The sequence below is a fragment of the Sinocyclocheilus anshuiensis genome, unplaced genomic scaffold (genome assembly GCF_001515605.1).
Source record: "Sinocyclocheilus anshuiensis isolate Anshui unplaced genomic scaffold, SAMN03320099.WGS_v1.1 scaffold80, whole genome shotgun sequence".
NCBI lineage: Eukaryota > Metazoa > Chordata > Actinopteri > Cypriniformes > Cyprinidae > Sinocyclocheilus > Sinocyclocheilus anshuiensis.
Window position 1 is genome coordinate 848,869 of NW_015554102.1, and position 16,584 is coordinate 865,452.

Genomic DNA, 16,584 nt, shown 5'->3' on the forward strand with positions numbered 1-16,584 from the left:
TTAAAATATAGCGGATAAAGATAACATCAATGCGGAGAAGATCTTGTTTACGTCAAAACCGAAACCAAGCCGTTCACACAGAACGCATATTTCACGCATTTTCTAGACGGACATCTATTACTGTTGCACTCGCGTCTTGCACAAAAGAGCCGCATGTTTAGAAAGCCATGTAAAATTAATGCAAGTTTTACTTTGAAAAAAACATATATCGAGACTTTATGGCTGTTTTACCCCTTTCCACTGCAGCTCATGTTTTTAAATGAAAAATGTACTCTGTGTGATTGGTTTCCGCCCTTTGTATTAAACTATGCATGCATACATGATGCTTTTTTGTTTATAGTTGTTTAAGCAACTTAATTATAATTGGTTTATAAACATTATTTTAAACATTATGCACTTTTTTTCGCAGATAGTCATGTTATCTTATGCTTTGAATGATGCGCTGTCTTGTGGCCTCAGGAGAGAAGCCAAAAGCTTTTCTTCACCCTAACTGAAATTATGCATTTTAAATTCGAATATAATTCGAATTTTGATAATATTTAAGTACAAATTTCGAATTTCGTTTTTCAGCCATTTTGACAGCCCTGATAGGTACAATATATATACATACACACGCACACATTTTATGCGGTACATTTGTCCATACCAGTTCAGCAATGACAGGGAGGAAGATAATGATGGTGGCTGTGTTACTGGCGAATTCAGTGAAGCAGGCGATGAAGGCTGTGATGAGGATGACTGCGACAGCAGGAGGAACCTGGGCTAGAGGCTGCAGGTGATTTCCTATCCATACTGCTAACCCTGACTCCTATTGGCAAAAAAAATCTTTATGTGTCATAGGGTTTACAAAAAATCATGAGGGTCATAGGGTTTACACAATGACTTCCAGTGAATTATCAACAGGTTGACTGAATTACAGGTGCATCTCAATAAATTAGAATGTCGTGGAAAAGTTCACTTATTTCAGTAATTCAACTCAAATTGTGAAACTCGTGTATTAAATAAATTCAATGCACACAGACTGAAGTAGTTTAAGTCTTTGGTTCTTTTATAAATGAACTTTTCCACGCCATTCTAATTTATTGAGATGCACCTGTAGATCCTTTTAGGCATTAATTACAATTTGAAATTTTAGCCATGTAATGGCAAGTTCCAGCTTGTATTTCAGTCCAAAAAGTGAAAAGCATATACTGAGGTACCTCACAGCCTTTGGCCATTGCAAATCCACCACCCAGTAGCAAAATAATATTCCATGGCACGCTCTCTTGAGCTTTTCTCCATGACAACAGGGGCACATATGGTGTATTTGAGGCTGGAGAGATAACGATAAAAATGAAAATGAATTATGACCTCAAGCTGACTGACCATCTCAAGTGCAAATCATATGTGAAAGAAAGATTTAATAGTAGGACGCATTCAGATATTCTATTTGGAGGGGGTCAAGGATTGTTTATAAAAAAAAAAAGATTATTGAAAGACGCATATTGATCGACCATAAACCTGAATGATCCTGTATAAATACACAAATATATAAAATATTCATAAACGTATATAAAACCACACCAAGTTTAAAGCAGTTCCAATCTACAGCTCACACTCAACATTCATGTTGTTGCACAAATACTGTGTATTTGACATCTGAATTTGATTGCATCTTTTGAACTGCACAAGGAAAGAAAATTGATTTGGACCTGGTAGAGAACAAAATGCATCTGACAGGAGATGAAATGTAGATCTGTACTTCATTTGATTGCTACTAAAAATGCTAAATGTGGACTCCAGAATGTCTGATCCTGCCACTTTTCGCAGCCTTCACTATAAAATACCACCCATGATGAACAGAAGGATTTATATTTTACAAGTACAAATTATAAAGCATATTTAGCCCTTAACACACAGGAAGTACTATTTTCACAACATTCATGTTTTACATGTGGTCTAGAATTAGTAACTTGATGTGCACCGTTAAAAATACCAAATAAATATGAAGAAAGTATTCACAACATAACACTGAAAAACAAAAGTTTCACAAAATGGGTTTTATCAATCAATATTCCCTTCATTATTATTACTACGATGAATCAACCTCTAAAGTTCAGCACAAAAATCTATATTTGAAGAACCTTTTTCCACTATGAAGTACCTTTAGTGAAAAGACAATGTTCTATAGATGCGTACGGTTCTTCATGGAACTTTAGACGCCAATAAAGAACCATTATTAAGAGTGTAGTATTATCACTATTTTACAGAACTTCTAATTAATAATTAGAATAATTATTAATAATAAGTCAAACAGAAATTTTACAAGTTTACAGCCAGTGACTAAATATTTTTAATCAGAGAGATTTTTCGCAGAGTAGATTATTAAAAATTAGCAAACAGATTTTCCAAATATAGACAAAAGAAATGTACACAGTGTAAAAGAAACAGTGATACGTGGAGAGATTTGTTAGAGATTATTATAATCTCTCTGCACACAGTTCTCTTCTGGATCTCTCTTAGACACACTAATCTGAATAATTAACATTCCTCGTCTTATTCAACATGAACCACACTCACATGTACTCTAGAAACCTCTGCCAGAATAAACTGCGCTACTGGAAAGTTACTGTGGTAACGGAATGCAGTGATAACGTTTGTCCTGCCAAAAATTCACAACACATTCAGTTCCCCAATTTACAAATTTGGTGTTCCAGTTTACCAAATTCAAGCCTAATATAAGCCTATTATATCTTGGGGCCCTGATTTATTATATAAAATTAATAATATTGATTGAGTTTGTTGAGTTTCTCTGATTTAAAATGTATAATTTCATAGCTCTCAGCTGTTGTAATACCACAAACAGAAAATCAATAAATCACCCACTGACCTCTTGAATCGAACCACCAGCGGAGAGATGGACACTGGGATGGAAAGAAAAAGAGGATGGAGATGATGATGACTCCAGTTACTGCGTCAGAAACGTAGCTGGAAAGAGATAAACACAGAAACATGTGAAGCACTGCTAGTGTTACCTTCAGTGTTGCTTTTTCAAGCTCCAATTAGCAACATTGGGGGCAAAGTGAAGTTATTCAGTGTGACCTTCAGATGGTGGATAGAAAAGTTGTTCTGCTGTTTTAAATTGTTGAGCTGAGAATTCATAAGCAGTCCAAGACCACTGATGCTATTAGGATGAATACTTAATGTATGAACCGTAGCTTTCTATTGGCTGCATCCAAAAATGCATACTATCTTGCTATTACTGTATATAGTAAGCAAAGAAACCATATGCTATGTCCGAATTCACAGTGTTCATAAAACATACCCTGATCTGCTACTTTCTTTGAGATTCTGAGGTGTGAATTTAATGGACTCTTTACTATCCCATGAGGCCATGTGATAGGACTTGTGAATAGAACTTTTTTTAACAGTTGCAATGTTATTTTGGACACAGCCATGGTTGAATTGTTGGTAGATGGTTGTTATTTGGTTGACTAGTCATCAGATGCTTCTAATGAATTTACAGTTAAAATAATTGTCACTTAATTTGTGAATTGTTTAGTTAAGTGAAGTCACCAAATTTCCAAAAAAGTTGATTGAGAACTCCTGTCTCAGTCTTCCATTGGTAGGACAATCTAAATATTTTAGGGGCCAAAGAATGAGCGAGAATTAGCAGTCTGAAAGGAAGATGAATTTGTGAAAAATTTTTGGAAAGAGCAATCAAACAAAATGTTTACTGAAAATTACTGATGGACAAACAAAATGGGAATGATCACCAACCTTTCACTGTCGACTGAAAAAAGACATTACAGAAAACTTGAAGTCTTCCTTTTACAAATGTATCATCAACAAATGTCTTATAGCTGTAAGCTGTAAGTAGCTGTAAGTACTTTAAAATAGAAAACTCACTCACTTTGCCATTAAATAATATACAACTGCAAATAAGATATGTTGCGTGAATGAAAATGTCAAAACAATTGTGCAGACAAGGCATTAATGCAAGCAGCAATCCTGATTTCTCATTAGCACATTAATATGAACCACTGAATCAATGTAATTGCCATAACCAAAGGAGAGGAGGAAGTCTTTATTTCTGGACGCAATTATTTACATATGCACAGACTAATTTTCTTCCTTCTAAATGGAAATGTTTTTTAACGTAAACATAGTATATATATTTTATAAAAAACTTTTTTCTTTAATTAGTTTTTAGTTAAATGATTGACATTAATATAAACACTATTTAAATTAAATTAAAGTATTTAAAGAAACTCCTAATTGCATACATTTTCATTGTGAAGAATAAATTAAATCCTGATGGCATAGGTTTGTTGTAGCACATATGAAATGCATTTGACCTTTACATAAAGGCATAAAAATTGTGCCATTGTGTTGGACTGAATTGTATTAGATATTAAATTATGACCAACAACACTCAAACTTTGTCTTCATTGTTGTGACGAAGTCAATTATACTAATTATTAGTTAGGTGAATAATGTTAAAATAATGTTTTATGAAGTTTGTTTTTAGTCCCTCATGAATTTTACATTAACGTTTTAGAGATTCAAAAAATTGCATCTTTAAAGGTCAACCTAAACATAACCTATGAATCAACACCCTATAAACTGCTATTCTAAAATCCTAAAGATAGAACTTCAACAAAATGCTCAAGCAGAATATGACAGTTTTAATATTTCATTCATCTTGCATGAATCTTCATGTGAAAATGTTACACTTGAAATACCTCCATGATTTATCAATACCTGCCTGTCACGGTGTCTTACCCTTTGGTGAAGAAAACCGACCATCCAGTTACAAACTTTGGATCTCGCGTAAACAGAAGTACAGCAAAAATAATGAATAAGAAAGTGATAGATCCTTCTGCAAATCTAGGGGCAAAGAAGATATTTTAACACAATTAATGTCGGGAATAGAGGGAAGCAGAAAGTGTTTATGATATGTTGAAATACTCCGTGACTTACTTTATTGGGCCAAGTTTCTTGTAGTCTTCATCAATAACAGCTTTTGCTTTTGCTTCTGCAGCTGCCCGTTCATCATGTTTGCTAATACAAAGCCTGAGTAAAACAGTTACACATTTGTGATATGTAATATAGTACAGTACAGGGGTTTTCAACCTGGGGTCTAAGAAAAAGATTGTAAAAACTGTGCAAAAATTAAAATAAATTAAATAATGCATTTATTAAAATGAATAAAAATTATGAAATCACAAAAAAGTAGAAATAGAAACGAAATGCCGAAACTGGGATTATATACACACACACATAAATAGCTGCCTTTAACATTTTTAGAAGTAGGAGGCCCATGAGGATGATCATACTTTTGGGTCTATGAGATAGAAAAGATGTAAAACCCCTGATATTGTCACGGGTCGTGGTTGTAGTAAAGCGCTCGAAGAACGAGTGAATGTAAATAGACTTTAATTATAACTTCAAACACAAAGAACAGGAGAACTGAATAGCATCAACACACGTAGACCAATAAATCAACAACAGTAATCCGAGACAAACAAACTCGGGAGAACACAGGGCTTAAATGGAGTAGAGACAAAAGGGATCATGAAACATAACAGGTGAACAGTATTAACCATGATTAACTAATAACGTGAACAGGAACTAACCAAATAAGGGCAAACAGGAACTAAATGGGAACATACATGTGACAGATATAGTACACATGTAATTTTCTGCACATGCATTTAGTCCGCATATTTACCGTGTATTGAGTCCGCCATAGAGGAAAGCAATCCAGATCCAGCCCAAAATGAGGAAAAGAAGCATCAGCGGGAAGGCAAAGACAAACCATGAGCCAAAGTTTATGAGGTCACATTCAGGGAAGTAGCTACAGACAAAAACATGCAAGACATTTAAATTTGTTTTTGCTGTTTTTGCTCCGCCAACAAAAACAGTTCAAAATCGCAAGAATTCAAGAAACATGCAGGTGTTTTGTTCCTAAATAAAAACTAATCAAACTGAATTCAAACTAATTTTAGTAAATAACTCACTCATAAAAGTGGGAACTTGTTGCCACCTACTGGCATATCAATGTAACCAGCAGAAATAGTTACTGAAAAAAATCACTAATGTATTATTAGTGTTAAGTAAGCAGACCTTAACACACACACATATATATATATATATATATATACATTAAAAATTTTAATAATTTGTTACAACGTTAATGTTTTTACTGTTTTTCATCTGATAAAAGATAAAATTAAATTCTTACTGACCCTGTAAGTCTTGATTGGTTGTATATATATATATATACTGTATATATATGTATATACAATTTTGCTTTGCTTATTATCACAACTTTAAGACAAGGCTGTCCAGAGAACATGAAAACATAAGAGTTTTAATTAGATATTCATAGTAATTTCCTCCTCAGAAACTGATTAGTAATAATTGAGTGTCAGCTGTTTTGTATCTATTAAGTGCTGCCTTGATCTATCTTTTCTTACAGAAACAGATTAATTATTATTTAAATTTTTCATTAAATTACACTTTTTAATTCACTCTAATACATTTTTAATTTAAAGGCCAAGGCAGAATTAAAAACTTTACTGGTGATCATATCAGCTGTAATGCATATTTTGTTTAACTTCAACTCTGCTTTTGTCTCTCCTTTTTTGTCAAGTCATTATGAGACAAGATGTTCTAAGTTGATTAAACATCAGTGATGAATTATGGTAAATGATTGGAGCCTGTAACTGAATGAGTTACTGAAGGAAATATTTCCCAAACTGATGGTGGAAACACATTCAGATTACATTCACAAAGCTTAATTTAATTGCATCTGAAGTATGCAAGAAAATAAAACAAATGTACCGTAGACTGCATGAATATCTCAGTGAGAAAGTTTCCATTTGAGATGTGCAGCTCACCTTCTGGCTTTTTCACAGAGAATCAACCTCTAAAATGTTAAAGGTTGAACCACAACACTGCATTGTTTTGATTTTAACAAACAGCACATATACCTTTGATCATTCACTTTATGACATTTATGAATTATATGTGTAAACCAAACTTAAGGACAGCCAGTTCAGTCTGAGGTCTTCAGGAGGGTTTATGTTTAACCCCACCCCTAAACATAACGGGGTCACACAGGGGCATAAGCAGATCGTATGAAAATGTATGAATGAGATGAACAAATTCATACAAATTAGCCACCAATTCGCCAAAACTTAAAATTGCTACAAATCGCCTTGAGATTTTGTTGGCTTATTCAGCCAATGAGTTAAAGCAAGATAAATATATATAATATAATGTGGTTAATTGCTTCTGTGTTTATCTCTCTCTATTTGTATAATAATCTGATTCAAGAGTCACACTTTTGGCTTACAATACATCATTTACATGCAAGTCATAAACAAACAATCTCAATAGCTGCAATAAACTACATCCACCAAATGTGCTCTTCAGTCTTTTCACACAGCAGATGCTATTCAGACCCACATGTGCTCAATCTTTTTCCCGATGCCAGCACAGTTAGACACTCAGCTACATTTTATAGAAACGGGGCCCAAAATCTGGATTTTATTCCTTCAAACCTATTTGAATAAATATAATTATTTTAAAATAAATGTTATGGCATAATGAGGAAGAACAAGAAGATGCTGTAATATTTCTAAAGTTACTAATCAAATAAGTAAAATTTAAATTTTAAATTCCTTCTTACCCTGATCATGTGAACTCCTTTGTACAAAGGGTCAGACTAAAGCACACAAGATTGGACCATTCTAAAATCATAATAGGTAACATGGATCATTTGGGTTTGCATTAACTTTTGAAGACCATGCCAGCATTTTGTATCCAATTAGAAAATTGCTAAATGTAAGCACTTTCACTTGACCCAACTAGGGCCTGGTCCCAAATGGCACACTTCATGTGTACTTGCAGTCTTGCAGGCTTACAATGGCCACGGCATGCCCGTGTCTGTTAAGTCCATGTGACCATAGGGTGTCCCATTTGACATTTTAGCTTTCAGAAGTGTATTCACGAATGCCCCCTTTGCATTACGGCATTACGACATGAAAGTGTGGACAGCAAGGTTTTAGGGTGCGATTTAGGACAGGGCCTACAGATTCTTCCTTGATCATTGTAGACTTGATCTTAAAATTATTTTTCATTATTAATTTAATGTTTAGAATTTTGTGAAAAGACCATACACGTGTACATTCAAATTCTCAATTTGTTCTACAAAGCTGAAAATGTCAAATCTCATGCAATGTCTTTGCTTCGTGTTTATTAATTACTAAAAGATTATTATTATTTTTGACATTTAAAACATTTGCCTTGCCTGGGAAACCTGTTTTAATGTAGCTGGGATTTGGGGCATCTCAAACTCTGTGGCACTCAAACTAGGAAATCAAACTAGGTTCTATTTTGGCTTGTTGGTGGTGACCTAATTACTAAACAGCTTTTTCAAAAGCCTGTGCCATCCAAAATTCGTGTTAGCATGCATTAGTTGAAACAGGGCAGTATATGTCACAAGCACAATCAGTTCAACTGCCATATGATTGTTCAACACTGTTTTCACCTAAGGGCAGGACTGTCTGCCACATAGTGAAGCTCATATATAAAGGTAGACTACAACAGTGCATACACTAGAGTAAAAATGAGCAATGAATAGACCTTTGTACTACACCTTTCAGTAGCACAAAGACAAATTAAGCCCATCCAGTGGTAACGAGAAATGAAATGTTATGCATGTTAATTAAAGCTAATGCACTCGTTAGGATTGCATTAGCTTTAAATGTGTGAATTGAAGCCTGATCTGAAAACAAACTCATATCTTGACTGCAGACTGCAGATGACAGCAACATGGTGTCATCCAGCACTGATTTTGACATGATATAATGCTAACGCTGCCTGTACAGTAGTGCGCTCTCTTTTAAAAGACATGAATTTCCATGACTTTTCTATTAATGAATGAGGATTTTTTTAAATAATATAATAAACATTGCACTGCCAATCTTGTCAATTAAATATTTTAGAGGTAAGCATAAGTGGAAAACAGTATATTTATTATAGATAACATCAATGACTGTTTTTCTGTCTTCGCAAAACATCCACATCTCTTCCGTAATTCACTGTGCCTTACTTAAATGTCTAGCCTGTACTCTTCAGAGCAATTTGGAACTTTGTATTGCAGCACTTTTCATGTTATTGTCTCCTTAAGATAAGTCACTTACATTATATTTCTCAGAAGGAAGTTACTTTAGATAAAAGCATTGTGTAAATGAATGTAGTTGAATAAAAGAAAGAATGCAAAAGAATCACTGGTATGGTGATTTACAATGGCAACCATGGATAAATGGTATACCTCTTGAGCTGACCCACCAGGATCAGATTAGGGGCAGTGCCAGTGAGGGTTGCAGTTCCTCCAATGCTTGCAGCATAAGGTATAGAAATCAGAAAACCTTTCCACACTTTCATCTGGTATTCAGCCTCTCTTCTGACTTCTTCCAGATTCTTTTGCTCTGATCTGTCTGTCCAATCCGGTCTGTGAGGTTACAGAGAGGGATAGAATCTCTTAATAATTCAGACTTTATTGTTTAAGAGTATGAAAAGATGATCTTTTCATAAGAACATTCATAAGGTTGTCCACGTGGCCCACAATGGAGTCTAGATTATTACTAATATTATTACTCTACATTTGTTGTTACAATATCTGCAAGTTCTAGAGATGATGTTTGACATTTAATGGTAAATTTATATCAAATCTTCAAGCTCATTGTGCTTGATCTTTGCTTGTTCAAAGAAAGTCACAGATTAATTATTCTCACTCACGTGTTCTCTGTGGTCAGCACCTGTTTTTCACAAGGAAGCACATGCATCTTCACCCGAGAATCACCTGCAATGGAATGTTTACTTTTTTAATAAAAAATACCACTCTAATATGAAGCGAATTTCAGAATAAAAACAAGCTTCTGGCTAAATTTTTAAAAAGAAAAAGAAGCATTCTCACTCTCTTTGTACATTAAAAAATTATTGAATTTCAAAAGCGCTTTGTTGAAAAAATTCAGATCAAAGTTTTCCGTTCCGGTTGTATATTATATTTTCATGTGTGCAGGTTGATTTCACACACAAACAAATCCTCAAACCAAATAAATCATTGATAGTATGCTGATGTCATGATTGCATTCAATAAAAATGTTAAAAATAAGGACTTTCATTTCCTAATTAGCTTGTAACACACACAATATGAATTTCTCCCCACCCACCCTCTGGATCACTCTTGTCCTTGCAGTTCTCTTTTAGAGTCTCCAGATTCCCAAAAAGGCTTTCCAGTATGGCATTAGCAATGGGCAGCATCATGGCTGTTGTGGCTGTATTACTCAACCACATTGACAGGAAAGAGGAAGTGATCATCATGCCTAAAATCAGCCTGGAGAGGAAAGAAAGACAAGTAGAGCCAAACCTAATAAACTATTATGCAACATTCCTACAGTAACTAGTACAATAAAATGTGACCTTATACATGTAGTACACACTGTATAGTACATCGTGAAGCAGAGAACAATGAAATCAGTGCTAAATCTGTGTCAAATGGTTCAGTATTAATATTTAGAAACACATTCAGTAAAAAAAAAATCGCTGCACTTTCCTATTTATTAATTGATGAAAGCTGAAGCAGCTAATAGAACTTTCGTTGCACTTTTTGCACCAGCGTATACCTTCAGACACCTATTGTAATGTTTACAATATTATTATACTGTATGTTATATATATTGTTATACAAATTGTCCATGTGTTTACCTTCTACAATTGCTAAAACTTAAGACTGGAGATCTCCTAATTTCAACGCAGATTCTTCTTACCAGGCAGGTTTCACTCCGACGATCTTCAGCACCTTGAGAGCTATTCGGTGATGGAGACCCCACTCCTCTATAGCAGATGCCATCACTAAACCACTCAGGAACAGGAAGTTAGTCTCAAGGAAGTACTGCGGACAGACCTTCTTAGAAGGCAGGATTCCCATGGTGGGGAAGAGGCACACGGGAAGCATGGCAGTCACCGCCAGCGGGAGTGCTTCGGTACACCAGTACACTGCCATCAGCAGCACCACATACAAACATCTGCCCTCCTGAAAAAGAAACAGGTGAATGTGTAGATGCAGGGAAGAATATTAAATATGATAAATCAAGTATAATTATTTCATTGCTTTACTGACACGTCATATACATTTTCTGAAATCTGTGGAAGGCACTATAAAATATTGCATTTGTAAATAAATGAAGCTGGCCTTTTTTCACAAATAATTTCACTTTTCTGAGCCATTTTCCAGTTACTTTGAACTAACTAATTCTTACTTCATTATTAACTAGATCATCCTTAGTGGATGTATGAGAGTGCAGTATTAATGATCACATTAACTACAAACATATTCAAAAAAGTATGACAGACAGAAAGTTTTTTCTTCTTTTAGACAATACCTGTTTATCATTCAAAACCTCGCAAGCAAATTTTCTGCTTCAAAGGTGCCTCTATGCTGTCTTTCTTACAAATAAATGTCACATTTTGCCAACAGCAAAGCCATTTAAGCATGTGAACATGTATGCCTGTGTTTAAAATGGTTTTAGGGGCCTCTGGATTTTGAGTAATCTCAGTATTTTTTCTTTTGCAATGTTAGTCAATAGGCACCAAACGATTTGGTTACCAACAATCTTTAGAATGTCTTATTCTTTGTTCCTAATACAGGTTTGGAACGACATAAAGATAAGTAAATGATGACAGAAATGTAATTTTAGGGTGAACTGTCCCTTTAAGAAACCCGTGCTAATGCTTTTATTACTGAAAAACAATTGTATTCTGGAATAGGTCAATATTTGCATACATTTACATTATTGTAATCAACTGGGTGGCACAATTAGGCTACTTTGACGCATATTTAACCATCCTCTGGGTTCAAAAGGCCAAAGCAGCAGGTGGCTAATTTTAACAACAACGTTTTACCTTTGGTGGCACAACGAAGAGCAGCGGGAGCAGCAGTAACGGGGCGAGCGTCAGGATGAGCTGTTTGCGCGCGCTCCAGAGCTTCCTGGAAAATTTTGCAGGGTCCATAGTGGCATAAAACCTGTTTCCTTCCCTTTGTCTTTGCACTGGGACTGGCTGCGGCTCTGGCGCTTGGTCTCCAACTTTATTACTTTTGCTTTATTATTTTTTAGCACAGCGGGAGAAGATTAACTATTGGCTTACTCGTTAACTCCCTTAAAGACCCCTCGACTTTAGCCTTCAACGTGAGTCGGTCTACAGCGCCAGCAAAGATGAAGAGCAAAGTGTTCTGCTTCACACAGACTACACAGAAAGAGTAAGCATTAAAAAGTATACTCTGTCAATTAAAGAAGTGTTAGCAAAGCGATAATAATGTGTGACAGTTCAACGGTTAGTAGGTCCCTCGTGCTGATGATGCTATTTTGACTTCACGTTTCTTGAGTGCAGAGTGATTATTATAGTGATATCAGTATAATTATTATATTTGTATTTGGTTTCCACCTAGTTATAATATTAGGCTGCATAGTTTTAACTTGATTACTTTTAGTTTACTGTTAGTTTTGGTTTTAGAAACTTTGTTATACTCAATCCCTAAATGGCCTCTGATATTTCCTTATAGTTTGCTTTGGTATTGCTACACTGAGGAGAAAAAAAAAAAAATTTTAAGGTAAAATATTGCCAGCTGTGGTTGCCATGAATTTTAAATAAATGCTGACAGCTTTTCAAAAACTCTGAGATGGCACTGGCAGTTTAGTGGATATGTTTCGTTCATTGTTATACTTGGCTATATATATACAACAATAAAATATGAGTACATACTAACCTACTTAATCTGTTTTGGACCCTAAAATATACTGATTATAACTCTCATAACAATACAGGTGCTTTAAAACTGCCACGTGATGAATCAAAGTTCATCATAAGTTACTTAAACCTAAACTGAATTACATTTGTATATTGTATAAGCAGTGCAATTACAACAAAACACACAACGCTAAATGAATGAAGTAAACGTTAACTGAACAACATAAAATCCTATAGGCCTATGCACAGGGACTTCTGGGAACTATTTGTCTATTTTGTTTTCTTGTTTTGGAGCACATTAAGTGCAGTTGGAATTTAGTAATTTATTATTCTTCTTGCTAGCCAAAACATTTTTGATTGCTTAAGGCTTTAATTTTTGTGACTTCTTTTTATTAATGATAAAAGCCATGATGCTGTCCAAGCCTGCAGAGAGGAAGAAGTTTAGACAAATATCACCTCATTCATTTTTATCAGTGAATGAAACGTACAAATCTTAATTTAATACTCATTCCCTGAAAACACGCTGTGCACCCACTGCATCTTGCCACCAGCAATACAACAACAAATAAACTGTCTGACCCTGTAATTTATCAAAATGCTTATTTCGGCTGACACAGCTCCTGTTTGCAGTAGTGCTGTGTTCAAAATATCGATACGACGATGTATCGTCACAGAGATTTGACGATACGAGCATCGATACAGCTGGCCCTGTATCGATATTGTGGCACGTGTGCAGCAGTGGACCGCGCTTAATTTGTTTAACATTTTACAACGTTTAAAAAAGAGTAGAAAAGTGCGCGTTTTCTAAAAAAGAATGAATAGAGCATATATAGGCTACAACAAGTTTAATCTGGCTGCAGAGGAACACAACTGGGTTGCCTGATATAAAGAGACGTAATCCCCTCTGTGGCTTTAATTCCTTTACAAAAACCAGCTCCTTGTTGAGAAAGATAATGTAGCTCTTGAGCGATTAAGCTATTTAGTTGATAAAACTGCGGGGCAGCGCTAAAAAGTTTGTTCCTGAATGTCTGAGTGCGGCCGCAAGTGTTAATTTGTGCAATGATAACCTACCATCAATGTAAATGATTTTTTAAATATATTAGAATGAGTACATTACAATATAAATTTATTAGAACAAGTACATCATTATTTGTGGTCTTAAAAACAATATGCAAACAATCAGAATATTGTACCTGGTGGGGAGTGCACAATGTAAACATGAAACATATGCCATTACCTATATTGTACTGTGGTACAGTTATGGAGGCCCTTCATAATGCAGAGGTCAGCTGCCTGCTCTGCCAATAGTTAGAAATGGCACTATAGTGTTTAATAAACAGCTGTTTTACTAAATTCTGCTGAGGTGAAATTCAGTGCAGTAATGTATCGTGATACGTATCGCATCGTGGCCTCTGTATCGTGATACGTATCGTATCGTGACTTTGCTGGTGATACACAGCCCTAGTTTGCAGCAGTTTTGCATAAAGAAGATTCAGACTTTTTATGTCATATCTACTCCTGTACAGCTCAGCTATTCTCTGCTTAAAGCGCTGTAGCAGGTGTTTTAAACTCAAATGGGTTACAATTAACTAAATAAATAATTGATTACTGATTTTCTCTGTTGCTACATAGATTATTGACTATAGAAGTATTTATTAGCTAAAAAGGTTGTCCTTCCCCTGGGAATATATCAGTAACCGTCTGGTGGAGTGTGCATATTTTCTTTTAAACCCTCAGTGATTAACTAATAGAAAAATCCTCAGCTTTTGTAATTTTTTGTAGTGTTGCCAATATAAGTACACTCTTAAAAATAAAGGTGCTTCAAAAGGTTCTTCAAGCGATGCCATAGAAGAACCATTTTTGGTTCCACAAAGAATCATTCAGTCAAAGGTTCTTTAAAGAACCATCTCTTTCTTACCTTTTTATAATCTGAAGAACCTTCTTTCACCACAAAGAACCTTTTGTGAAACAGAAAGGTTCTTCAGATGTTAAAGGTTCTTTATGGAACCATTTAGAAAAAACGGTTCTTCTAAGCATCGTGAAGCACCTTTATTTTTAAGAGTGTAGTATACTTTCTATTCACCAGAGAGTCCTGAAAATTATCTATCACAATTTCCTCAAAAATATTAAGCAGCACAACTGCTTTTAACATTGATAGAATTGTTTCTTGCACATCAAATCAGCATATTAGAATGATTTCTGAAGGATCATGTAACACTGAAGACTAATGGCTGCTGAAAATTCGGCTTTTTCATCGGAATGATTACATTTCAAAATATTAGAAAATATTATAATACAGTGCTTTTCACTTTTTAGGGAATCAAGCTACAGACAGTTGGTCTGTGCATAATAAGCTGAATTCATTGTTTTACATGGAAAAATAATCAGCTTTAAGGCTTTTATACAAACCTTGCCCTCCAATATTCTTAACCCAATATCAATCTCTCAAACTGCCCAACAATTGCAGAGTGAGTTCTCAAGCATTTTGATATCTGCTGAGCCCCAAGGCTTTGTCTGTCAATTTTTTAATTGTATTGTATAGTCTCTTGGTATATGATTACTAAATGAATAATACATGTTGTTTGGAATTACGAGAAATGTTTCTTTCCAGACAGCAAAATCTTATTGCTTTAATCTAATATTGCTCTCTCATCCTTTGGCAGCAAAACAGAAGCAACAACAAACACACAGCTAAATGACAGACATGTGCAAAACATTACAAAACATCATATAAGGTGCACATATGAGTACATTCATTGCTTACGCAACTAGTGAGTGTGCTGTGTTTAGACCTGAATAGACTGAATCTGACAGTAAATTGAGATTGAGTGCAAAAGAAAAAGAAGCCTTAGTACCTCTTATAACCAAGAAAGACCTTGGTGAAAAGGATGTGCTGAATTTTTGATTATAGACCCCCATTTTATATATAGACCCCCTTCATAATCTTCTCTTATTAGACTACTAAGACCCTTCTAGCCAGTGTCATTTGTTTGATGAAGAATATAAAACCTTCTACTGATTGAATCTGCTGGGAAAGAAAGTCATAGAAACCCACTGCAGAGAAAAACAGATGAGAAGAGGAGGAGAAATATGATTCCATTTCATGTTCACTTTGCTTTCTTCGAAAAACAGTGACATTTTCTTGAAATGTCACTGTCACGGCTCTCTTCATATTTACACAGATCAACATCTATTTTGCTCTAAAGGGCACATATGACAATGACTCTGCTATTAATGAGATATAAAAATAGGTCATATTTAAAGGGGTCATATGCTGCTAAAAAGAACATTATTTTGTGTATTTGGTGTAATGAAATGTGTTTATGCTGTTTAAGGTTCAAAAAACATTATTTTCCACATACTGTACATTATTGTTTCTCCTCTATGCCCCGCCTTTCTGAAACGTGTCGATTTTTACAAAGCTCATCGGTCTGAAAAAGCGAGGTGTGCTGTGATTGGCCAGCTATCCAGTGCGTTGTGATTGGCTGAATAACTCAAGTATGAGACAGAAATGTTACACCCCTCACCATATTGTGATGATGCCCTGTCAGGCCGGAGCGATGATTCAAAAACATGAAAACCCATTATAAACAAGGCATTCGTTGCATCCAGTGGGGACATAATTATGGATTATAATGACTTGTACTGTCTTTTTAAGCGTTGCGTTGCATCGCGTCGCGTAAACTTAAAACCATGTCTGCATTTGTGATCGGAGAAATGACAAACAACAAGCCCTACTCTAAACTGCCCAAAAAACTCGCTTTAAATATAAAAAATATAAAA

The 16,584-nt window shown here is 35.0% G+C and overlaps 1 protein-coding gene across 1 annotated transcript in view; it reads right to left on the reverse strand.

Annotated features, from left to right (window-relative positions):
* slc13a3 (solute carrier family 13 member 3) overlaps positions 1-12,499 on the reverse strand; it is a 15,269-nt gene extending 2,770 nt beyond the window's left edge. The window contains exons 1-11 of the mRNA XM_016462028.1: positions 11,959-12,499; positions 10,824-11,089; positions 10,227-10,390; positions 9,793-9,856; positions 9,326-9,505; positions 5,714-5,839; positions 4,963-5,055; positions 4,765-4,869; positions 2,870-2,967; positions 1,200-1,312; positions 647-808 (exon numbers count right to left, since the gene is read on the reverse strand). Of these exons, the coding sequence (XP_016317514.1) occupies positions 647-808; positions 1,200-1,312; positions 2,870-2,967; positions 4,765-4,869; positions 4,963-5,055; positions 5,714-5,839; positions 9,326-9,505; positions 9,793-9,856; positions 10,227-10,390; positions 10,824-11,089; positions 11,959-12,066 (1,479 nt within the window). The 5' untranslated portion in view covers positions 12,067-12,499. The remainder of the gene's footprint in view (positions 1-646; positions 809-1,199; positions 1,313-2,869; positions 2,968-4,764; positions 4,870-4,962; positions 5,056-5,713; positions 5,840-9,325; positions 9,506-9,792; positions 9,857-10,226; positions 10,391-10,823; positions 11,090-11,958) is intronic.
* Between the last annotated feature and the right edge of the window lie 4,085 nt (positions 12,500-16,584).